The sequence below is a fragment of the Python bivittatus genome, unplaced genomic scaffold, assembly GCF_059951505.1.
Source record: "Python bivittatus isolate LINGU-HERP-01145 unplaced genomic scaffold, Pbiv_v1 ctg000100_np1212, whole genome shotgun sequence".
Taxonomy (NCBI): domain Eukaryota; kingdom Metazoa; phylum Chordata; class Lepidosauria; order Squamata; family Pythonidae; genus Python; species Python bivittatus.
Genome location: NW_028277038.1, coordinates 3727501 through 3752117, shown reverse-complemented (window position 1 = coordinate 3752117; position 24617 = coordinate 3727501). Strand labels below are relative to the sequence as shown.

Here is a 24617-nt window from a genome sequence, read left to right as displayed (position 1 = left end):
ATCTTCAGTGTTGTGAACTGAGAGAAGATACTCCACTTCTCCAAAATCATAGCAGTGAAGATGTTACCTAGGTGAGCCATGAAATGACTATGAAGGAAAAACCAACCTCCAAGAATCTACAACCCAAACCTGCTAATTGTCAGTGGGCTCCTGAGAAGAGATGTTTCTGTTGATTGAAAAGAAGATCCAATCTTCCATTAATAGTCCTTCTTGAGGTTTAATGAGAGTTGAGCCTAACCAAAGTTTTAGATGTGGATTAATCTTGGGAAGCTGCCCAGAGTCATTCTGGAGTTGGGTGGCCTAGAAATTTGACAAATAAACCCATAGTCACAAAACCCACTTGAAATCAAGAGCCTATTTGGAATGGCTTTGAAGAGAAGTTAGAAAATGGGCTTGACAGATTAATAAGGTCTAGATTTAGTCCCTTTTGCATTTCTGCTTGCATTGGCTACCGGTCTTGATGGCGCAACCCCCATAGGTAAGGCTTACGAATGTCTCATTGATTCTCCAGACTGGATCCCCAAATCACATCAGCAATCTGATTTGCCTCATGAATTGGATTAGAGACTCCTGAATTGGTTTGATGTAAAAGACCTTCAGGCAGGCACCAAGAGACCTGGTCTTGGATTGACTAGATGGTTCAACTAGGATCAAAGTTTATTTACCCAGGCTGGAGAAAGACCAGGAAGATGGCAATTCTCCCTTCTCCTGATGCATCTGTGCTACCATTTTCTCTTCCAAGGCTCTATGCACAATGAGTGCCTGCTTAATGCCTTCAATAAAACTGAATAAACATACTGCCAAGGAGATCCACAGGAGGGGAGTATCGCTATCAGAACAGTGAATTATTATAAGATATCAGAGCTTGCGGGCAGGAGGGTTGGCACCCAAAATGGGACTGATTCATCCTTCTGCAGACTGCCAAGCAAAGCTAAATCAACCTTTCGTCCTTTTTTTTTTTTTTTTTGTGATAGGACTTGCGTTGACTTGCCAGATGTTCCTACAGCATCTTCTCTGTCTTAGTTGTGTGACTTTTAGAGTGTGGAAACAAATGAGGCTTAAGGCGCCAGACTGAGGGAAGGCATAAATAACTCACGGGGTTGGGAAATCTGGGTTGCCATCACCAAGGATTCCTTACAAGGTGAAGACGGGCAGATTTTCTGGGGAGGGAAGGAGTGGAGGGATAAATGCAAGAAGACTGCCTTGGTGCTACACATTTCCTTCATAGTGGTTTCAGAATTGGGGCTAGAACTGCTTGAGGGAAAAGGAAATGCGGCATTTTCAAGGAAGAATGGGGCAATCCCCCTTGAAATGTGCTTGATGGATCTGGATGAACGAGGGATGGAAGTGTACAGCTCGCAAGGAGGAACAGGTGCAACCTTTTTGAGTGGAGAGGACAAAAATCACGGAGCATTTGGAAACACATCTTAGAAGCCTACAGCTGGAAGGGATCTTTGGGGTCCACTAAGCCAGTGTTTCTCAACCTCAGGAACCTTAAGATGTGTGGACTTCAACACCCAGAATTTCCCAGCCAGCATGCTGGGGAAGACCTCTGGTGGGCATCTTCTCAGGAAGATGGTGAGAAAATAGAACAAGGCCCAAACTGGGTGGCGTCTGCCCAGAGTCCATGCTGCATCAGGGGCAGTGTGGGAAACAGAACATGACAGGAATGGGCAAAGCATTTGGAGAGACATTCTTGACAAGAATGGGAATGATGTTGGTGAGCAAGCAGAGTTTTTGAGGTGGATTAGTCTTCCATGCGTTGTTTTCAGCTTGGGAGTAGATGAGTAGGAAGAGCTCCTGGGGACTCTAATATCAATGCTTAGAAGGAGCTGAAGGTCACCAAGACCATCTTTCCTGCAAAAGCTAAAGTTTCTCTTGCTGTACGTCTATGTAGCTGATTTCCAGTACTGGGCCATCTTTTTGTTAAAAAAAAAAAAAAATTCAGATGGTCAGAGGAAGCCGAGGAGGAAGCAGCAGCAGCCGTTCTGATCGGACCAGAAATGACTTCACTGGAAGGAGCAAGCGCCTTTTTTGCAATAGACTTGGTTTCCGCCTTTGAGAGCCGCAAGGGCGTGGCAGGATTATTTTGACTGGGGGGAGAATTGTAAGGAAAATTGATGCATTTTGCTTGGGTTTTCACTAAAAAACATCACACGTGGTACCAAATCTTTGAGGTTTGCCATTGAAAGTTGGGAGTTTGATTAAGGGGCTACAGAGAAAAAGGAAAGGGGCCACAGGGGACCCATGGACTGGGTCTTTCCCATTCTAATCTTTATAGGTTGTGAGGAAACCTCACAAATAGGTTTCTTGGGGATTATGGGCTTTGGAATCCAACATCTGGCAAATGCCAGTCTTGGGCAAGCTGCAGGGTAGCAAATGGGATGTGTGTGGGAATCACCCTGTGAATCTTGCATTCCATCTGGATTTGCCATTTGATCCAGACTTTGGATTCTGTTTGGAAAATCAGGGCAATTCAGACAAGATCCATTCTCCCCATGGGCCAAAATGTCCGACTTATCCAAATCATGAAGGCAGTGTTTTTCAAACTTGGGACTTTCAGATGTATGGACTTCAACTCCCAGAATTCTCCCAAGTTTGAAAAAACCCTGATTTAAGGGGGTTCTGATTTAATTGAGTGACTTGCACCGTTTGGCTGATTTGATCTGGAGACTGGACTGAATGGCCTTCAGAAGGAATCTTGGAATCTTGACTTCCTCCGGGGCTGAATCAGGGAGCTGATCAGAGTTGGTGTCACTGCAAAACTACGGGCCAGGAGCGTGTGTGTGTGCTGTGTATTGTGTAGCAACACAGATGTCACGATTCGCACTGGGTATGGTACCTGTCTCGCCCTCATTCCCCTGCTTACCTGGCCTTGCCAGCTCATCGGTATGCTGGTGACTTCGTGGAGGTAACTAAATAACCAAATGGAGCAGCAGTTATTAATGCGTGCTCTCCAACCCTGGATGAGTTGAAGCCTTCAGTGGATAGTTGCTTCTTGTCTTCAGTGAACGCTTCATTTCCCGTTGCATAAATTAACATGCATTTATCATTCGTTAGCAAGCTATTAACATTAATGTAAACAAATATGGTCTAGATTCCTTCAAGAAGATTACCACTTTAATCACTGAGTGGATGCTAGTGAACAGGTTTGGGTTTTTTTTTTAATGTTCTAATGGGTGAGTTTCTTTGATCCCACATTTTGTTTTCTCTTCCATATCTAACCACTCTTAAGTGTGCAGCTGTTGGGCTTGAATCTCATCTAATTGAAATTAGGTAGATAAAAGCTGAGATTCTCTCACTCAACAGGGAGTGAAAACTTCTCCAAGCAACAGTTGGTGTGTGCTAATTTTATGGTTCTTTTCCCCCCTCTCAATTCACTCTGGAAATACCTGCAGCCTAAATTTCAGAGGGGCGGGGGGGAATGCTGATGGTGTAGAAAAAGGGGGTGGTTTGTTTGTTCTGGAGATGGCTTGTGGTGGGTAAGCAAGTGAAGTATGGATTTGGCCGGACGTGGTGAAAAGCAGAGTTATGGCTAATGAACTTTTTCACATTCCTTTGCACTTTGATCAATTATGGGCCATCAAGTCAGGGTTGACTCTTAGCGACCACATAGATATATTTTCTCTGTGACAATCTGTCCCTAACCTGGTCCTTCAGGACTTCCAATGGTGCCCCCATCGCCACTGTAACTGAATCCGTCCACCTTGCTGCTGGTGGTCCTTTTCCTTTCCTTTCCTTTCCCTTTCCCTTTCCCTTTCCCTTTCCCTTTCCCTTTCCCTTTCCCTTTCCCTTTCCCTTTCGCTTTCCCCTTCCCCTTCCCTTTCCCCTTCCCCCTTCCCCCTTCCCCCTTCCCCCTTTCCCCTTTCCCCTTTTCCAGCATTAGAGCCTTCTCCAGAGAGCTGGGTCTTCACATCATGTGTCCAAAGTAGGATATTTTCAGCCAGATCATTTGTACCTCAAGGGAGAACTCTGGGTTGATTTGTTCTACGATCTCTGTGTTTGTTTTCTTGGCTGACCAGAGTCTTCTCAGGAGTCTTCTCTGACACCAAAATTCAAAAGTGTCAATACACTTCCTATCCTGCTTCTTCTAAGTCCAATGTTGCATCCATAGAATGTCACAGGGAATACCATAGCTTGTGTGATTCTGATCTTTGTATATATAGACATATCCCAGCATCTGAATATCTTTTCCAATCTTTTACACTTTGGAACTCATTTATTATAGATTACTGGGAGATTGTTTTACTGAGAGAGATTGGTGTTATGTCCTACCATCTTCCCTATGTGTTGGGAAATGTAGCTTTCCCAAGTCACCTTAAAAGCATCGGGAAATAGGGATTTGGAGGTCTTGGAGGTGGTGGACTGAGGGGTTGGGCCCTATCTTATGGCTGATTCTGTCACTGGGAGCTCACAGCACAGTGGAAGAGGGTTTGACATCCTGAGCTAACTCACCGTGCCCATTTTTGGTAGACATTGTAGGAATTAATGTCCAACACACTTGAAAGGTGCCTACTTGGGGTGCTGCTGTATTTTATTTTGGGGTGATGTCGCTCTTCAAAGTCTAGATTTCCCGACAAGATGAGGAGTTTCACCTTAAAGGCATTTGAAAAATGAAACACGCTAATCTTCTGACAAAAGACAGGAAGAGCTCAGTTGGATTTTCCAGATGGATTTAGAGGAGAAGGCCATTCTCAATCCTTAGATTGATTCATAGGCATCTGGTTTGATTCAGTAGTTTAACTCAAATGGTTTTTAGGACTTGGAAGACAGGCTTCATTGGGAGGTGTGAACTTACTGCTTTTGGATCAAATTTCTCAACGGAAGCTTTTGCAAGTAGATTCAGTCTTTTGCTCAGTGAGTAGTGATTTCTACTTACTTTGGTCATGCATGATCTGCTAAATATGTGTGAACCTCAGTGTGTTTTCTGGGTTGGTCTATCTTCTGGATCCTATCAAGAAGAAGACGTTCTGAGGGACAGCAGGTTTTCTCTTTGCCCCACAAACCTCACTCTGGCTACATTGCTAACCTCCAGCTTCTCTTGTTTTTTTGGTAATGTTGATTTGTTTTATAACTTTAATTTTTTTTTTTTTTACTGCTGAATCAATGCATCAGTCAACATGGATTTTTGCTGGAATGCAACATTTTTGCTGGAACACAAAGGACACAGGAAGAATGTTTATTTTTACAATTATAATGAAGCAATCCCTGCTGATTTGCTTGCCGTGACAGATAGATGAACCCAATTTGGTAGAGTCTTGCTGTGCTATCGTTAACAAGGTATCTGGATTAAACTACGCCTCCATGTTATATGTTAACAGTACTGCAATCTAAGTGGCCAATGAAATACAAACACAGCCCTGTAGATAAATATGGGATTTACCTGGGTACCTGGATGTACAGTTGCAGGGGCTAGATAAAATCCAGCTATTTCTCATTGTAGATAAGTGTCTTAAGCATTGAACCCAAACCCAAACTGTTGCCTTGTGCAAAGGGAGATTTTGCACAATATTTTGCTCAGGGTCATTGGGAGTTGGGCAGTGTACAAATGGATTTAAATAAATAAATCCCTTTTGCATGCCTTTGTCTTTTATATTTATTTATATTTATATTTCAAATTTGTCACCGCCCATCTCACTAAACTGACTCTGGGCAGTTTACAGTAAAAATAGAATAAATATTGGTTAAAATAAATACATATTAATTCATTATGTTAAAAACACACTTCCTTTGCAATCTTTCCAAGAGGCAGATGTTAATTAGGTGTTAATAAACTCAGGGCACATTGTCAAAGTGCCAGCCATCCCCATGGTCGAGTTTCTCTTTCCTCGCCCCAGGCAAGTTGGCCAAGCCAAGTCTTCAATGCCCTCCAAAAAATTGGGAGGGAAGGGGCCTGCCTCACCTCTGTGGGGAGAGTATTCCATTTCTTTTCAGAGAAGAAAATGTTATACCGTGTAATGATTTACCTGGGTTAAAACCTTAAAACTAAAAAACTATCCATAATGCGCAGATTTGTCAGGCAAGAGACCCCAAGAACACAGTAATAGCAATTCTCAGTCAACAGCGTTGGGAGCTGGACCGCAATCTAATTCTTTCAGGACCATGGCCAGCAGCCAGGTAAGATCAATGCAATTAGAGATGGATGAACCATCTTCTCAGATCTACCTGGGTACTTCTCCAGGAGAAGAAGAAAAGCAGCCAGCTCTGTGAATTAGTATGGGGTGGATGGAAGCAAGAGTGAAATCAGCAAGTTGCAGGGGATCATTTAGAGCAGCGTTCCCCAAAATGGTCACTATCGACCCCAAGGGTTGATGGGACTATCCAAGGAGCTGATGATGATGTTGTTATTATTACTCATAGTACTATTAGTTAAAGTAGTATAGATTAAATTATTTTCATATAAATGTTTGGGGGTCTGCAACTTCATGAAGGGGTTGAAGAGTTTGGGGACCCCGGATCTAGAGTGAACCTATATTTTTGACAAGAACTCTCATAAGCACCTGATGTGACAGTGGTTGAGGATTATGGGGATTGGGGTCCAAAGTATTTGATGACCTCCCACTGGAAGACCAGTGGAAGAGGTTTCATTCAAAAACTGTTTATTTAAGCTCAAGATTTTCCCTCTTCACTCCTCATTTAAAATCTGCCAATTTTCTTCTCTTTCTTTCTCTCCCTTCCCTCCCCCCGCACCCCCCCCCCCCGTTATTTATCCATGATCTCTACAGGCTGTTCCTAAATTATTACAATTTTTCATCCTGATAGAAAAGGATGGTGCTTTTTTTGGGTTCATAATGCCTGGTTTTTATCATTACAGCTAAAATGAATAGAGGGAACGAGGCTCATTTTTAAAACAAATGCTCATCTGTAGTTTCGTGCCACAGCCAGAAAATTGTGAATATGTGTGTGTGAAGAAATCTGGTCTCTCTCTCTCTATCTCTTGTCCCTTTCTCTCCATGTTTGTATGTGTGTATACACACATATGCACACGCACACTTATGCATGATTCTACCTGGAATCCAGACAATAGGCGTTAACAGACAGTGGGTGGTTTCAAAATCCGGAGATGACTTTTTGTTGAAAATAGCTGTAAGTATTTGTTTTTAGCAATCAGAATTGTGTATGTCAGTTGTACGCCAATAACTGGCAAGTTGTCTGTCTTTTCCCCACTCTACCCCTCCTTTTTGACAAGCGTCTTTTGCGAGCTGCAGCTGGTACAGCTGGACAGAATGATTTTGCAGTGTTGAAACTCACGGGCCTGATAAAATGTGGAATATTCAGCTCTTCAGTATATTTGCCCTAGACTTGGGAGAAAAATCCCTTCCATTTAGAAGAGCTAGCTCTGCAAATCTGAAATAAGGGTTGTGCAAACTGCGAGATGTTGAGCTTGCTTCACAACTGTCCCCTTGATTTTGAAGGAAAACAGTAGTGTGTGTGCATTGGGGGGAGGGGAGTTGACCACACCCTGATGCTTTCTCAACTTGAAATCTCTTGTATTCGATTTTCCTTTATTTCAGAGGGGAACAAACGGAGATAGCAGAGCTGTAGGCAGTCCCGAAGGGATTCCAGAGCTGTAAGCTACGTTGGGAAGTTGAAAAAAATGAAAAAAAAACCCAACCCATGGGCAACAGTGGGAAACCCTTCTGTGACACTGCCTGGAGATTCTACTTTTTGAATTCCTCAAGTAGACTCAATGCAGTTTGTGAACAAGATCTTCTGAACCCCAGAAATGCAGGGTGTCCTAATCTATCCTTGGGTTTGCTTTGGGAGATGCACCAGTCAAAATTTGGAGGGCCTCCCGAAGTTGTAAAGCAAGGGGTTTATCAAGGATGGCTTGATCTAGCAAACACCAACAGGTGAACAGGCCCCCTTCCCCCTTTCGTTGGTTCTGCTGACTGTAATGTCCTGCCTCGTTCTTCCCTGCCAGCCCTTCCGATATAGTGCTGGGATTAATTTACAATTCCCAACACTGCAAATGGGTATCTTAATTTATAGAGCATTTATAGGTTGACTATTAATGCTCAGTATTTATGTAGCACTTAGACTGGTGCAGAATGCATTTACAAGTCTTATTTCCTTAATCTTTCAACAACTCTTTGTTCCAACAAAGCAGGGGGAAAAAATTATGACCTACTTGGTCTTGCAATGCTGACTGTCGGAAGGAAATGCAGAGGTGTTCTCTTCTTCTCAATGGCGTTTGGTTTTTAGCACAACCTGTCAGGGTTCCTGTCATTTGGGGATTGTATCCAGGTCATTACAAGGGTGAATTTTCCCTATGCAGGTCTTCCCTGGATATCTGGGGAGGACAGCCTCACATGCATGAGCTTTGGGAACCCAATTACACCTTGTCTGGCATGTCGAAGTACGCACTTAAAATGACCCTTGCAGAGACCTTAAATTCCCAGCCTTTCCTCTCATTTCTAACTTCAGGACCACCATGATCTGTCTCAGCAGTTGATTTTTAGGGGAAAGAATTTTGTGCTTGACACATTTTCAGTCTTTAGGGAGAAAAAGGTGCAAATGAATGCTATATGAACTTTATCTGCCAGGTTCCCCAGAGTTTCTTACAGTCTTAAAATCTAAGGGTAGGAAGAGACTTTGGACACCACCTGGTCCAACGTCATGATGGAAATATTGGAAATATTGTCTGGAAAACTAGGGAGGCCAACTCAGTTGTCTTTGCTTGGAAAAGACCCACTGAAATCAATGCAACTTCTATGCAATGTAAGCCCAATACTCCTTTTGCCTCCCATTCTTTCTCCAGATCTTCATAGATGAGAATCTCGTCAACCTGGGCCTCCTTTGGTTAGCCCAAGAGATGTAGACTGTGGAAATTCAGAGCGATTGTTGTTTCCAAGTCTTTCTTCTCTGCAATGTGACTGATGGCATGGAATATTTTATCTGCTACGGCCCCTGTCACAAACCGTTTTGAAAGCCATCTTTAATGCAGCCTTACTGTACCCGGAGGTGGTAATAATGTAATCCAGGATGTGTCTTTGTGTGCCTACGAGTCCTTGAGGAATAATAAACAGCTTCAAATAACAACCAGCAAATTCTCCAGGTGCTTTTTAGCTACGTGCCAGCAACTGAGTAGATTCTAGATCAATGCTGAGTTTTCAGATGTTTATATGATGGGCTTAAAAAAATAAAAAAATAGAAAGAAACTGCCATTTCCCAGAAGGATTTGCCTTGGGCAAAGTGGAAGAGCTGAGCAATGCCAGAAAATGACTTCTTGGTGATGAAGTGCAATGTGTGCATTCTGCAGAGGTCTTTTTGGGGTTTTTTTGGGCAAACTTTTCCTGACTCAGTCCTTTTGCAGAGGGGAGACTGCTTCCCGTCCTCTTCCACCATAACAGTTATGGGTGATGGAAATAGAAATCTGTTTTCTGTAAAGCGTACAGCTAAGGGAGAATCCTCAACCCCGATGGTTCTCAAACGTGTTGGTCTCAGGACCCCTTTGCATTCTTAAAAATGATTGAGGACCCCAAAGAACTTGGGTTGATGTGGGTTTTATCGATCAACATGTTCTGTATTAGAAATTAAAACTGAGAAAGGTCAAAATGTTTGTTTATTGGACTTCGCGGATGCCCTGAAAAGGGCTTGGGGCCCCCCAGGGCCCCCCAAACCTCACTCTGCATCCCTGGACGAGATTGTGGAAGGTTCTCTTGTGAGCAAAGCCAGGTGCCTACAGCTCCCAAGCTGAAATATTGAAATGAGATGGGGCTTGAAGACAAGAAGAGCCTCGCTGGGCCAGCATCTAGTTTTCGCTGAGACCCAGAAGATGCCGTTGTAAGGCCAGTAAGCAGGTGACCATTTTACAGCTTGGTCCTATTTTCCCCTCTTCGATGACAGCGTCCCTGTGATTCTAGAGGCAATATCTTGTCTCCTGCACAATGAGAAGATGTGCCTTTCTTTTCTGAGCTTAATTAACTAAGCAAAGATGCTTCCTTACCTGGCTGCGTTAGCTCCAGGAGACTTAGCTCCAGGAGACTTGGATAAATGAGTGTTAATGGCTGGTGGCGACTGCCTGCATCCGATTCTTCGAGCGAGGAATGGGAGTGGGAGAGTGACAGACAGACAAAGGGGCCCAGCTTTGGAAATTGGCAGCTGATCGGTGAGAAGGAGTTGCCTCTTTCCCCTTCTGCAGGTTGCAATAGACGTAAACCAAGAGTAATTCTAAAGGCTGCCGTTGGAGGCAACAGAAGCTTGGCGGAATTTCTTTCGGAGCTAATTTAGAACTCAAGTTGGTTGTGGCTGGATGGGAATAACTCTTTTTACCCCCCTCTGGGGTCAAAAACACAAAGAGGGCAGGGGGAGGCAAGTCTGCTTTCAGGGTCCTTTCCCACACAACTGGGAAACCCAGCTCAGGGGTCGTGAGAATCTGGGGCTTATTCCATTCCTTTAAGTACAAAAGCCACCGTCTTTAACATGAAGCTGGTTAATTGATGCTGCTAATTGGGGAGGGGGGAGAGAACTCCCCCCCTTGCAAGTCGTTAAGCAGAGCCCCATCTGGGGAATCCAGAGTTGGAAGTTTTAGCTTCTTCCCCCTTGCTAAGGCCACCAGTTCACGCTGCGATATCCACTTAGAACCTGCTTTTTGAGACAGTCTCTGTGTTTGTAATTCATATCAGGGTTTGGGTTTGCTGCAAAACGCAGTCGTCTGATGAACTATGATGGTTCCATTCTGGGCTGGCAGGGAGAAGGTAACATCTCTCTTTCTAAAAGAGAAAAGCTTCCGGTGGTTCTTTCAAGGCACATCGTTGGTTTTCCCATCTTGGTAACGGAAGGGAGATGACAGGTCGGGCTTGCAATTAAATTTGTAATTATCCTGGATCGTTTCTTTGGTTTTTTCCCCCCTCTTCCTTCAGCCCAGACTGAAGCGCTCTGTTGAGGTCAGGGAACCACAACTGTAGTCAAACCTCAGAGGGGCTGCAAAGAGGACAGGGCCAGAATCCGCCCCCCAATTCCTTTCTTTTCATTTGGGTTCCACCAAAGTTAGTCTACATTAAACAGCGCTAACACAATGATTGTGTATATTATGAATTTTTCCTCTCCCCCCTTAAAAATTAGAATAGCAATGTGTGAAGGGAGGCTCTTTGGCATCCTAGGCTACACGTGGCTTGTTTAGATCTCAGAGACTTGAAGCTACAAAGCAGACTAGAAAACGTATCAGGTAAGGCAGAAACGAATTCTGGGAAGACAAACATATGGAGAAATACAGATATAACATTTTATTGAAACGTTTAAACGAGAAGATAAAAACTAATACCAGCTCATATAAATGAAGGAAGAAAAAAGAAGAAGGAAGCAATCGAAGAGAGGCCCGAAAGTGCAAGGAAAATATAATTGAAGAAAAACAGAAAAGAAAGCAAACACAGAAGCGGCTTCCGATATTCTTCGCAGCAGTTATAAGTACAATGATATTTTAACCTCTCTCTCTCGAGTTACATCAAGATTCTCTTCCTGACTAATCATCAGAGCCATAAATCACAAGTTCATTTGTTTCTGTTTCACGCAAAAAGTCCATAAGAGGTTTCCAGTCACCCATACATGTAAATAATGTCTTTTCTCTAATCAGAGCAGTCAAGTTATCCAAGATCTGTCAGGTTCACCAACCGTTCCTCCATTCTGGGCAGTGTCGGATCCTTCCATCTCTCTGCGTATCAAAATCTTGCCACAGTTGTCATCTATTGAAATCATCTTCCACGGCGAATCCTGGGAAGTTTCAGCTCAAGACCTCTCAGAACCAACTCCAGTGTGAATTTCCCCCCTTAGTTCTCATAACGGATGGGGAGCAAAACGGTCCCCTTGGCATGGCATGGCAGAAGATTTGCTGGCTGGGTGGTCTCCTCTTTTCTCTCCCAATTGGTTTGGTTTGGTTGGGGTGGTAATAACAGACAGGGATTCCCCCCTGGAAGAGCTCTCTCTCCCTGGTGCTACGTATATAAATGGAAGGGCAAAGTCGACTTTCTGCATGCAACTTTAGATAAGAAAGTATCCATGCCAAGCTAAGATTCTTCAGCTCTGTGTGGTCTGTTCACCCAGAAAGCTTTCCATGTCTGTGACTACAGAATCTAAGCCTGAATCATTTGTTCACGTTATTCCTTTCTCAGCTGCCTAAATAGAGCCACTAGCGATAACTCTTTGCAGGAAAAAAATCCCCAGCTTTGCCTTTAATAGGAACCCTCCATCTCTTTGGGTGCATTTCTTTCGAAACTGTTTTTTTTAAAGCCCTATTGGACTATCACAGAAGAGTGGAGAGTTCCTTTGCGGCTGGAGAGTGGCTGGAAGGAGTGGAGGTTATTGATCTGGAACAGAAATAAGGTGCTGAATGTCTTCTCCCTTACTTCTGTCACTCTCCTAATCAGCTTGGTTATCGGTGTCTCAAAGACTTGTAACGTCTTATCGCTTGGATGTGAAAGAAAGCTGTTCCGCCTGGCGCCGAGAGAGAAAAAGCTAGATCTGGAGAAACACCCACTAGACAAAAGTATTTAAAATGTTGGCTTCTGAAGGGGCGGGGGGGGGGAGGAGAAGGAAAAAATTAGTCCTCCACTTTGAGCTAGTTGTTGCCACAAATATTTTAATGATCCGGCGGAGAAGCCATAATTCTGCAAAGCGTTCTCTCCCTCATGGAGCCTGCTAATTTGCTGGGTCAGCTTAAGTGGTCAGAAATGGATTTTGACTCACGTGTTTTGATTTGGCAGAGAAGCCGAGATCTTGGATCTTTGTTTGATCCAAGGTAGAGTGCTCGGCGAAGTGTTTTCGCTCTCTCTTAAATTGCCTTGACTTTGTAAATGCTAAAAAGGTTCTGGGGATTTTTACAGCATGTAACGAAGTTGACCCGAAGAAAGCTGGAGGTTCATTAGATAAGGTTTGTTACAGGAAACTTTCTGAAGCGGGTTTAAGTGAAAACCTTCCAGTTTATTGCTATTGGGCAGATGTTCGGTGAGTTGTGTGATGCTGTACTGATTTGTGTGTGTGTGTGTGATACCCCTGAAAAACAGGGGAGGCTCTGGAGGGTTGAAAGTGTTTTCGGAATGCATCTGAAACACTTCTATTTTCATATGAATTTTACTCTGCTGTCTCTCTCAACAACCCTTTTTATGGTCGGTTCAGAAAAAAACGGTTTGTTGAGTTGCTCTTCAGTCCAGCCAATCAGGAATCTTAATACCATCATGGTGAAAAATCAGATTTTGATTTTGATCAGATCCGACGGATGTTATCTAGTTAAACTGGCATTTCCTGTCCTCACTCGGATCATATTTGCATAGTTCCAGCGAATTAGTGTCCAAATGAGTAGTCTTCTTCATCAGGGAGCCACGTTGTTCTTGAAACGTGCCACTTCACACAGCCCTGGCTGTCCCGTGGACAATAACCTGCTTTTTGAAATCATCTTCAGTCCTTGCTCCATTTGGTTTGGCCACATAGCTGCAGTTCACCATAGTTAACAGCTGATTTCCACTCTTCTCCTGTGCTAACAGATCAGGCCAAATGTCGTGCTTGCAAGACGTTTTTTAATCCATGCGTTCAATGTGATATCCAGGTGCCCTTTTCTCATAACTCTTTGTATAGAATTTTATGGAATCTATATAAGTCAAAAGATGTCTCACTGGGGCATTGCCCAATCCTTTTCCTCCTGACATTCACGGTTACAAGTTAAACCCAGGCCTGTTTGCAAAACCCATCTCCTCTTTTTAGGACCTGTTTCCAAGTCATGTTCATGGAATAAAAAGTAGTAGCCTCTGCCCTCATCCATTGGGAGAAAAATGAGAGCTTTCTTTATTCCGGGAAGCATAACACACCACAGAGACACCAACATTGCACAAATCAGCCAGTGAAGAAGTATTTGGAGGGAGCTTGCTTTCTTTTCTGGAGCCAGAAAAACCTATCAGAATTCTGCCACTGACATCTATTTGGAATAATGCTTTATTTTTCCTTCCCCCCAGCCCCCCTCTTTTCCTTTCATGTCGTGCCTTTTCAAGTTGATGATTGGAAGAAGGAACTATTTTAAGTTCATAAACTGCTCTGAGAGTCTTTTGGGGGTTGGGGAGAGAGGCAGAACTTAAAAAAAAAAAAAAAAAACCCTTCATACAACAATTACAGGGTAAAGCGATGTTAGAAATGGAGGTTTTGCTTTGCTGCTGATTATTGTTTATTCCGCACCACAAGTCTTATAATTACCTGGCCCCTTGACGGCTTTGGAGTTTGAACCAGAGGCTGACTCAGCTCGTATCGAAATGCTGCTTTCATTGGGTGAAGGCAACGCTGAGCCTGCAGATAGCCCCAAGATGTCCCGGAGTCTTTTTCTCTGCAAGAAACACCCCACGTTTTGGACAGGGCAAGAGTAATCGGTCCTCTTCCTGGTTGATGCCAGATCTTGTTCCGGAGGGTGTGAGGCAAGCCAGATGTTTGCACAGGACCCAGTGCTGGCTTGGAACTGTGCAAACACCCTTTGCATCCAATGTTTGCTTGGGCTCAGCGTAGGGGATGAGAGAGGTGCCTCATCTCTCCTATCTTCTTGGTAGATCTGTCTGCCAAAATCAAGCCTTTGCTCCACCCAAACCATTTCCAAGCCTCTCTCTGCTGCAATGGATTCGTAATGTTTTAAGCGCCGAGAACCGACGTCGCAATAAAAATAAGAAATGTGACATGATGGGGATGGCTTTCTCTCTCTCTCATTCCCTGCCTTTTGGATATAGTCTCATGATTTCTAATGTCAGGAGCCCAGAAGGTTCATACCTGTCTTTATGAAGCAGCTGCCCTCTCCTCCAAGGAGAAAAATTGCCCAGCCTTCTGGGTGGCTGCTGGCCAATTTAAGATGATCTATATTTTGAAAAACCACTTTACTTGTCAGCGGTTTGGGGAGAAAGCTGGTCTTCTAAAAATGCTCTGTAGATCAATAGCCAATACTGTGGCACTGATTTAGGAGGTCAGCCTGTCTCCTTTCTGCTACGAAAGAGGCCAATTTCTAGCATGGGGGAGGAGGAGGCAGTTGGTTGAAAATGGGATTGGTGACTTGAGAGACTGGGGGCCAACTTGGAACCCCCAAACTTCTAACACTTGTCCCCCTGGTCCCCCAGACTTTTAACAGTTGTAGCCCTGGTCCTCCAGATGTCCGTCGGTCGTCCTTCTGGTCCCAACCACCAGCTTTGCAACTGGTTCCAAGAAACTGCAATCTCTATCACATGCTCTTTTGAATCGTTCCCATAATATGTCATGGCGGTACAGGGGGGTCAGCACACAGGTAATGGGGTACAGCTGAGAAGCCAAAGCCGCACCTCTTTTCAGTCTTCTAAATAGAGCCATTAAATGGAGTCACCTACCTCTGAATTCTCCTTGGTCAGGATCCTGAGACATATCTCTGTTTCAAGGATAAGCAACTTGATTTATTATAGCTAATGGTTTGTTTATGTGTTTATTTAAACAATTTACAGGTAGTCCTTGCTTAACAAGGGTAATTGGGACCAGGAACTCTGTTGCTAAGCAACGCAGTCATAAAGTGAAAAATCACATGACTGTACTGACTTACGATGGCAGTTCCGGTTGCCATTGTTAGTGAATCCTGCATGGTCATTAAGCGAGACATCATGTGATAGCCATTTGCAACCTCCTGCCGGCTTCCCCTTGACTCTGCTTGTGGGAAGCCAGCTGTGAAGGTCACCAATGGCAATCACATGACCACAGGGATGCTGCGACAGCTGCAACTTTGAGGACCGGTCGTAAGTCCCCCTCATTCAGCGCCATTGTAACTTCGGATGGTCACTGAATGAGTGGTCATTAAGTGAGGACTACCGGTATATAGCTGTCTGTTTTACAGCAGCAACTCTGGATGGTGCCCAGAGGATTAAAAGCAAACCCCCCAACAACCTAATAAACAAAATAAACTAAAATACTAATTAGGGATCATTATCATCATCATCATACTTGCATTAGTTGGAACAGTGCATGCATTATGACGATATCTACAGCCATCCCAGATCCTTGGGAAGGATCTCCCTAGCGTTCCATTTACAATCAGAATAGACCAAACAAACCAATCCACCATCAGGGCTGGGTTTAACCTCTCCAGATGATTCAAACTACATCCAGATTGTAAGCTGTGGTCCAAAACATCTGGAGGGCACTGAGGTACTGGCTCCTGTTTTGACGAGCAGCCTTTCCAGCTGCTTGATTTTCTCGACCCAGAAGAGGCATATATGAGGAATTTTCTCCCTACATCTGTCTTGGGGAGTTGCTAGAAATGGGGAAAGATAAGGAGATGTGGCAGTTCAGTTGGGTTACTGTGAAATGAGTCTCCCACGGCGTTGGACTACGAGGTATGCCACCTCCTTTAATAAAATAAAAATGGAGACTATTCCCCGCCCCTCCTGAAATTGAAAGAGGATGTTCAGGACCAGAAGGTGCATTGTATTAAATGCATACTTGACTTTCCCAGACATGTCTATTTCCCCACATCTCTTTCAGGCAGATCTCATCTTGTTTAATCCTATGATGGCTCCTATTCTTCTTTGTGCCCTCCACGAGAAGGTTGTCAGAAATCCCCTTAATCTTTTCACCGGGTGCCAAACGTGGAGCCTTCCTTTCTGATACTTGTTTTTCATTTCCGAATGAAATGTGTATTTTGCATGAATTAGTTCAAGAGTTCTTATATTTCTGACTTCTCTGTGTTATTGTTTATATCTTGAGTCTTCACCCTTCCTGTCTCTTCCTCCATTGGCTCTTACTTAAAAAGACACTGATTTTTTCACCTCCCCATAATTACTACACTATCAACTTTTCACGGTGGTGGTGGGACTTCATGCCCCTCCATTCTTGTTGTGCTGCATGATGCTGGGTGAAAAAGGCTAATGGTCAGACATGTTGAAACTCAAGGTCCTATGGCCATCAAGCCATGAAACTCATAGGGTGACCTAGGGAAAGAAAAGCTGGATTCATATATGCTTAACCTAAATCCAGAGTTGGAAGAACTAAGAAGTTGGGTGGTCAACGCCCTGCTTAGTGAAGGAATCCAAATTAAAGCAGGTTAAACTGATGACTGTCCAGCTTCCACTTGAACTCATCCAACAAAGAGAATCTGTGATGAAATATCTAACAGATCTTGAGAACACAGAGGAGTCAGCAAGGCAGTTAAAGGAAGAAGTGGGGCCATTGCAGAAAAGATTCTTGTGTCCAGAGGAGAGTGGCAGAGTAGAAAGAGATTCAGAGTAATGCCACTTTAATTATGCAAGGTGTAAGTTGATCTGAGGAATTGCTTTGACCAGACTTTCAAGATTCTGTTCCAATACCTACAAGTGATAAAGATCTTCTTGTTTCTTGTCTACTTCTTTAGGACCTTAGTTCTACTGTCAAACTCTCATCACCATTTGGACGTTTTTTCCAATGTTCAGTTGTAACCTTTGCCAAACCAAGTTTTGGTGTGTTCACAGAAGAGGCCTGGCTAAACACTTAAGCCATGATGTGATGATCTGCTTTGCATAGCATGCAAAGATAATCCCTGTTATTGTCACACTGCTTGTCTCAGGGCTGGCCAGCGTTGGAGGCATCATGTGCAATAGTTTGGCCTCCTGACCTTGTGAAGGATCTGAAAAAGTTATTCTGTGATGCCACAAATGAGGTGCAAAGCAGTCACATGGGCTCTGGGTTGTCTATCCTTGTACAACAACCTGAATCACGAAAGCGTCCAACTCTGGACACGTTGGCATTGTCTAGCATGTGGCTTTATCTCAGCTTCTACGAGCCTTAGTGTAGCCTCTTCCACAAGGTTGTTGGGCAAGAGAAGCCACATGAGCGATGGAACCAAAAGATGAATTGACCAGACCTAACCTTTATGGGTGCTACTCATGGTAAACCTCCCTTGCCATCCTCTGAGCCTGACCCACGTGACAATATTTTTCTTCCCCCAAGTTCCTTTGCTGCTAAGTCTTCTGTTTCTCCAAGCACCCACCAAGTCCCTGTTTAGAAATAATGACACTTGATGATATGCAGGTTCCCAGACACTTAATTATTAGAGGAGCGAGTGCTTGCTTCTGACATATGGTGGGTGGCTTTCTCTCTGTTAGGAGAGCCAATAGGGGTGTGGATCAATTTGTCACAGAAGGCCACTGTCCTAGTTTAGGTGTGTTTTAATCATCGTATCCCCATAGATCTAATCTTGCCCCGTCGGCTTCTCTCCCTTCCAAATGAGCTGGGTGAAAAGTGACGGAAAATCTATGCATCAGAAGCAACCTTTAATAATTCCAGGGTTCTTTGCTGTCATTTTCTGATCTGTTGGGAGAAAGTGCAAAGGGCATTCATAGATTTGTATGCACACAGGTTTAGGGTAGAGGGATACGCATTTTACTGAGAGAGGAACACAGTTTTGGTAAGCTTCTAGTTGCTCTGTTGCCAACAGCCAAATACTGTTTCACATTGAGGCCACTGGCATTGGAGCACTCTAGGAACAGTGTCTGCAACTAGAAAGTTAGCATGTCAGAAGAACCTTCATCCCTGATGTCTAGTTTTCTACACGCAGGAAGGGTTTACGTTCACATTTTGAGACAGAGGAGACCTGTGCCTTCCACCTGTGAAAAATGCAGATTTTATTTGTATATTTTTCCCCCTTAAAATTTGCATTTTGTCTGCAAGGTGAAAACTTAAAAATAAATAAATAAATAAATAAATAAATAAATAAATCGAGAAAAGGCATTGCATTGCAAAATCTGGAGAATGTTAAAAGTACAAAATAATTACATTCTAGGATTTGTGCAGCTAGGGTCCGTTAGAGCATCTGGCTTCCTCGGCTTCTGTCTTTCACTGCTGGAATTTTTATTTCCCAAAATGGAGGGTTTAGATACTTGGAAAGAAACCTGCCTGTGCTGTTCATTTGGTCTGCACTGATAAGATACAATACCTGTGTCTCTCCCACTCCAATTAAGAAGACAGATGGTAAAACACAACTCTCTCTTTATTTTTTGCCACTTTGGTTCGTGATTGTTGTTTGACCACCGTCAGCTCAAAAAACACATACCTGTTTGTCAAAGGTTTGACCAAACCCTCAGATTTTCAATCATCCCCCCACCCTTTATGGGTCACTCTTGCTGATTTTTCCTCCCTCCTTAAAAAGGAGAATGGAATCCATTTCTTCTCCCTACAGCTTGGTTGGTTGCATGTTCTCGAGGCCTCTGTAGATGCTTTGAGTCTCAGCTTTGGGGAAGATGCAACACTTCTGAAGTGTACTTCGGGCATTTTGTGATCTCTTTCCAAGCCATGTCCAGATCTGGAAGCTTTCGATCACAACACAGTCTCCATCCCACAAAACTACAACCCACATATGACTCAGCTGGGGCCTTTGAGAGTCCATTTTCTGTTCTTTCTCAGACCTTCAATCTTGTTAATTCACTACTGTGTGGACACGTCCACTGGTGGCTTTTTAGCCCAACTCTACTGTGAAGATCAGATGGACTCCATGCTTTGGAGGGAGGGGAGGCTGAGTGCAAAAAAATGCTGATTAAAAATAAAGCGAAACTTAAACGCCGTGCCAATTCATTCTTTCTTCTGATTTGCTCTGCAGCAACTCTTCCTTTAAACCTGCATTCTTAATAAAATGGTTTCTCACAAAGTCTATGGCAGATAGATCATTGTCTTTTTTAGTTCCTTCTTGATTGCTGAACCTTTTACTCTTCCCAGAGAGGGTTATCACAAAGTGTGTTGGAGCAAAGAAGTATCACAGGTCCATAGTCCTTTCTACAACTGCCTAGTCTAAGGTCTGAGTTGGAGATAAATCTCATAAATAACAGAAATAAGGATGATAACTAAAACAACTATTACTACTGCAAGTGAAAGGCTTACAGTGATGGACTTCTGGAGACTTCATGGACATGTTGATGTAGTTTCCTAGGCAGGGTTATGAAAGTGAACTCTCTCTCCTTTCTTCCAAGATGGTTTTGACTTCTCAGTCCAGCCTATACCTTTGAAATTCCCTGGAGATCTCCCTTCCAAGTTCTAACCAGGCCTGACCCTGCTTAGTTCCCAAACCCAGTCCAGATCACCTGGGCATTGCCACCTTTTGAGACTTCAAGATAAAGAAGTTCAGTTTTTATTGTCTTTTTCAAGGCAAAACTAGGGTCAAGGTCATCAAGGTTAGGTTGTGTTTTCTTACCCCTTCTTTGAAAAAGGAATCTGGGAACAACAGGGTAGGTACAGGTACAGGTTGGTGATTTTAACAAATTCAAAGATTTTGAATGGGTTTAAGCCCAAATCCTGCCTTGTAAGTCAGGGTGGCTGGATTTGCATAACACTCCCCATGCTATGGTGTAGTATGATGATGTTCCCAGCCCACACAGATATATCTGGTTGCCACACATGTTTTTAGGGGGCACTGTTACAGCCATGATGGCAACTTGTGGCATTGGGACGACCAGTAGTCCTCAAGAGATCCATTCACAACTGCAGAATCTGGAGAAGACTAAATAGGACAGTGTTTATTTTTGTGCAATTTCCATTTCCAACCCCAAAGAGCACAGGGTGAGTTCATGGACTATCCCAAGCCCCACAGTGCTTTGCAGATCAAGATTTATGGCTTAGCATGTAGCACGTAGGGGGAAACTGTGATTTATCCAGCACAGCATATCTAAGCCGTAGCTTGGTGCAACATAGGGACCAGGTCAGATCCAGCAGCACATAAGACCTGCCATCAGCTTTTCGGGGGGGACCAAGTTTCTAAATTCTACCCACCCAAATCCAGACAGGGCTCCATATCTGGGGGAAGTTGCCGCATAGGAGTTTCTGCATCTGTAACGCCTGTCTCTCCTCGATCACGTGCAAGACAACTATTTGAAAACGCTGACTTTTAGTTGTTTTGGTAAGCAGCTGCCAGGTCCTTACCGCTTAAAATTCAGCACACGGCGTTTCCTCTCCATTTGGAGAAGAAGCTCGGTCTGTTTTACCCAGTTGCCTTTGCGTTGCCTCTGTGTGTTTGGAGACACACACACACACAGCTCTCTTCTTTCTATATATCTGTTACTAAGTTAACGAAAGCCTACTTTTACGTTTACAAGCTCATTGAGAGAGCAATGGCGTTTTGAAGGCAAGGGGGGGACGTAAAATGGAGGGTTGGAGATTTGTCTCCTTTTTCACATCCTCCTCTCCTCCGCCCCCCCATCGGACTAAATGTTACATTCAAGTAATTCTAAGGTGGGGAAAATGATTTTTTTTTCTCTGTCTCTCTTTGCATCCAATCTCTTTTGAAATCTGAACAGATCACCTGGCGAAGCACCCGCTAGGAATTTGAAGATGGTGCAGTGATTAATAAGCAAAGCGAACGGAATAGTTAAGCGCTTGGGAACCTCACTCCGTTCTGTTCCTTGTCTTCGGATACCTCGGTCTGTTTAATGGTGTTTTGATGAGGAACGAGTGGGGAAAGGTGGGGGCAAGATAAGAACCTGTAAGCGGGGAACACAGTCTGAACGGGAACATTCATGCCACACAAACCCCCCGAGCAATTCTCATCCTTGCTTTCTACAGAGGTGGATCCAATTTTTTGATTTTGCTGATCTTCACATTCAGCGTTTCCTAGATCGCTCCCTCTTCCTCTTGCTGTTCAATCTGGGCTCAGAGCCTCGAGGTTCACAGATGCGAGGAGGGAACAGACCCATCTCAAGCGTTTCTAGTTAACTTTGGAGCCTTTTCAGGACCCCAAAATCTGCCCCACAGATTTCCCCCCCCCCTTTGGAAAAAGAAAGGTGGTCAAACTGAAGAAGAATGGGGGACAAAGATCTGGAAGACATTTGTAACGTAAGGCTGCTTACAAGCCACTTAGACGAACCCATAAAAACTCCCTTTCTATCCACCAGACCACCTGCTTCTGCAGCTCCGCAGGAAATTATAATTAGCACAGGAATAGTAGTGTAATTCCTAGCATACAAAAATTGCTGATCTCAACAGAAGCAAAGCTCCTCTATTCTTGTCCTCGCTTAAGAACTCCTGTCTTCTGTACATGTTCAAATTCTTCTGGAAATGATAGAGTCCGCTTTTAAGCCTCCCCTGGACATTATCCCACTCCCCTTTTATTTTCATTTTTGGTAGGAAATGTCAGCAGGTTTCACTGCCCTGTTGGGTAATAATTGTGGAAATGGCTTATTAAGAGAGACTCTAGCAACACCCGGCAGGTGAGACCTTTGTGGAGGTCCACTGGAATGGCTTCAAGCCTTTGGCTTCTGAAGAGAAGGTGCTCATCAGGAGCTTAGGGCCATGACTTCCTTGCTAAGAAGGTTGTTGGTTCTTTTCATGGTGGATTGCTGTTGTTATTGGTGGCGGTGATGCATTTCAAACACATGGAGAAGCCACGGTGTTCTGCTGAATTGTCTAGGATTGTGATGGAATGGAATTATGAAGGCCAAGCTCAAGGAGAGAAGCATTTTCTTAGCTCACCGGAACCGCGTGGGAGGAACAAAAGGATGAGACTGGCACCTCCCTGAGGAATTCACACTGTTGTGGCTGGAGGACTTTGGGAACTGGGGTTTGAGTCTGGGAAGATTCTTGCTAGAGGTTGTAGCTAATAAACATAGCTGGACTGGATTTGCATGGTCTCTTGGAGTTCCTTGGGCTAGGCCTGACATCAATCTTCCCAGACTCAAACCCCAGTTCCCAAAGTCCTCCAGCCACAACAGTGTGAATTCCTCAGGGAGGTGCCAGTCTCATCCTCTTGTTCCTCCCACGCAGTGAGCTAAGAAAATGTTTGTCTCCCTGAGCTTGGCCTTCATAATTCCATTCCATCACAAGAATCTGGACTCTGTTCTCAAGTATCTCTTTTATTTATTGAATGTGCCTGGCCGCCCCACTCGTACGTTGCAATTCCGGGCAGTGTGCAAAAGATACAAACCAAACCAAATAATAAAAAAGCATTTCAATTAAAATCTAAAACATTAATAAGCAACCAGGAAATCACATTTATCTCCCTCCTAGCCCCCAAGTTAGGGTGATCTGATGTGCTTCATGCCAAGCCAGGGTGATTTAATGCGTTCCATCAAGACCTAGCTAAGAAAAATGTAATTAAGAGTTAAGGCTGTTGTTGTTTTCTTAAGCTTTAAAAAAAGGGGGTGAGGAGATTCACTCCTCTGTTTAGATTTTACGTCTACTAGCCTTACCTTAAAAAAAAGCAAAAACCCAGAGTGCATGCTTTATTGTAGGGATAGTCAGGGATCTGGATCCAAAACCAGGAGAATTTGAATACCACAATTTTCAGCACTTCCTTGCCTTTTTCTCAGGGCTTGCACTGCCCTCCAGAAAACTGTCTGTTCTGAGTTATGCTTCATCTTGGTGATGGCCAACACTAGGAACGTGTGAAGGTCTACAACTTCCCTCTTCATTCCTCCTTGGCTAGGCTGGCTGGGGCATGATGAAGCTCAACGATGCATTTCCGCTGTGTTTATTCTACAGCTTTGTGAACGTCCTGGGTCATCTTTAATAGTGTGTTGAAGTAGGTAGGAAGCCTCCTTGAGTTATGACGTCAGCCAACATTCTGAGTCTTGAGTTATGTCCTGCCCTTGCCCTATTTACGTTTCTGCTGGTGGCCTCAAAACCTGTTCTTTTCTTTCCCTGGGCCGAAGCTTAGTTGCAATTTTCTGTGGACAACGGTTGGTGTATGTGGCGTGCCAAGAATCCATCAGCTGGTCTTTCTGCAGTTGTTTTGGCCTTTAATTATGCATGCCTTTAAAGCACAGTCATAAAGGCACCACAAAGAGATGCCATAAACTCTACTGGCAGCACAGAAAACTGACATAAAAATAGGAAAGGCATGCTTTTGAAGCTGTGGAGCTTGTTTTCCCCAAACTCCTGTAGTCTTTTCTGAAATGCAGATTTCCTCCCTCCCTCCCCTTCCCCAAATTGTATAACTGGAATCCTGCTTTATTTGTGGCATGCATAGAAACTCTCCTCCTCCTCTCCCCAAATTTCTGTAAGTCCTAGTCCTACAAAACATCTACGGCTTTCTGCAGACATCTGGATACTAGCCCGAGACTGTGGGAATCGCAGTCCAATTTGATATCTTGGACTGTGATTCCCATAATCCTCCACCTTTGTTGGTTGGGGCTTAGGGGAATTTGCATTCCAAGCATAAAAATCTACCAGACACTAGTCTGGGCATTAATCTAATTAGTTCAGTGTTCTCTGCAGTGATTGGAAATGATTTCAGGCACAGATCTTTTGCTTGTCTAATGAGGTAGGGAGTTGAATCTGTTACACGTTGGCTGGGCTTAACCGTGTTATGGAATGAACCCATATTCTGGGTTCTTAGAATCCATTGAGCCATGAATAACCAAACAGGTTGGGTTGCTACAAGATACTAAGCTGCAGTAAACTGACCCAACTTAGCAATGTCACGACACTGCAGCCACGTTCACTACCCTGGCTTTGTGAACCCAAGAAAGAGGTGTTTGGTGAGAGAGCTATGGCCCTTCCCTGGATGGTAATGGGTGGCTTCCCCTGGTTTTTGAGCTTCTGAGGTTTAGAGTCTAATCTCTCATTTCATTTTTGTAGTGTCAGAAAGCCGGGGGATTCTGGAAAGCATCCACAAATTCTCCTTGCTGCCAACATACCTGCCTGTGAGTTATCACATCCACAATGCAGACATCTCGTTCTTCCTC

At 43.9% G+C, this 24617-nt stretch overlaps 1 protein-coding gene across 1 annotated transcript in view; it reads left to right on the top strand.

Annotated features, from left to right (window-relative positions):
- Positions 1-24617, top strand: part of LOC103063405 (transmembrane protein 132D) — a 182707-nt gene that overhangs the window by 15674 nt on the left and 142416 nt on the right. The window contains exon 2 of the mRNA XM_088135294.1: positions 24511-24617. This exon is cut by the window's right edge and continues 785 nt beyond it. Within this exon, the coding sequence (XP_087991420.1) occupies positions 24511-24617 (107 nt within the window). The remainder of the gene's footprint in view (positions 1-24510) is intronic.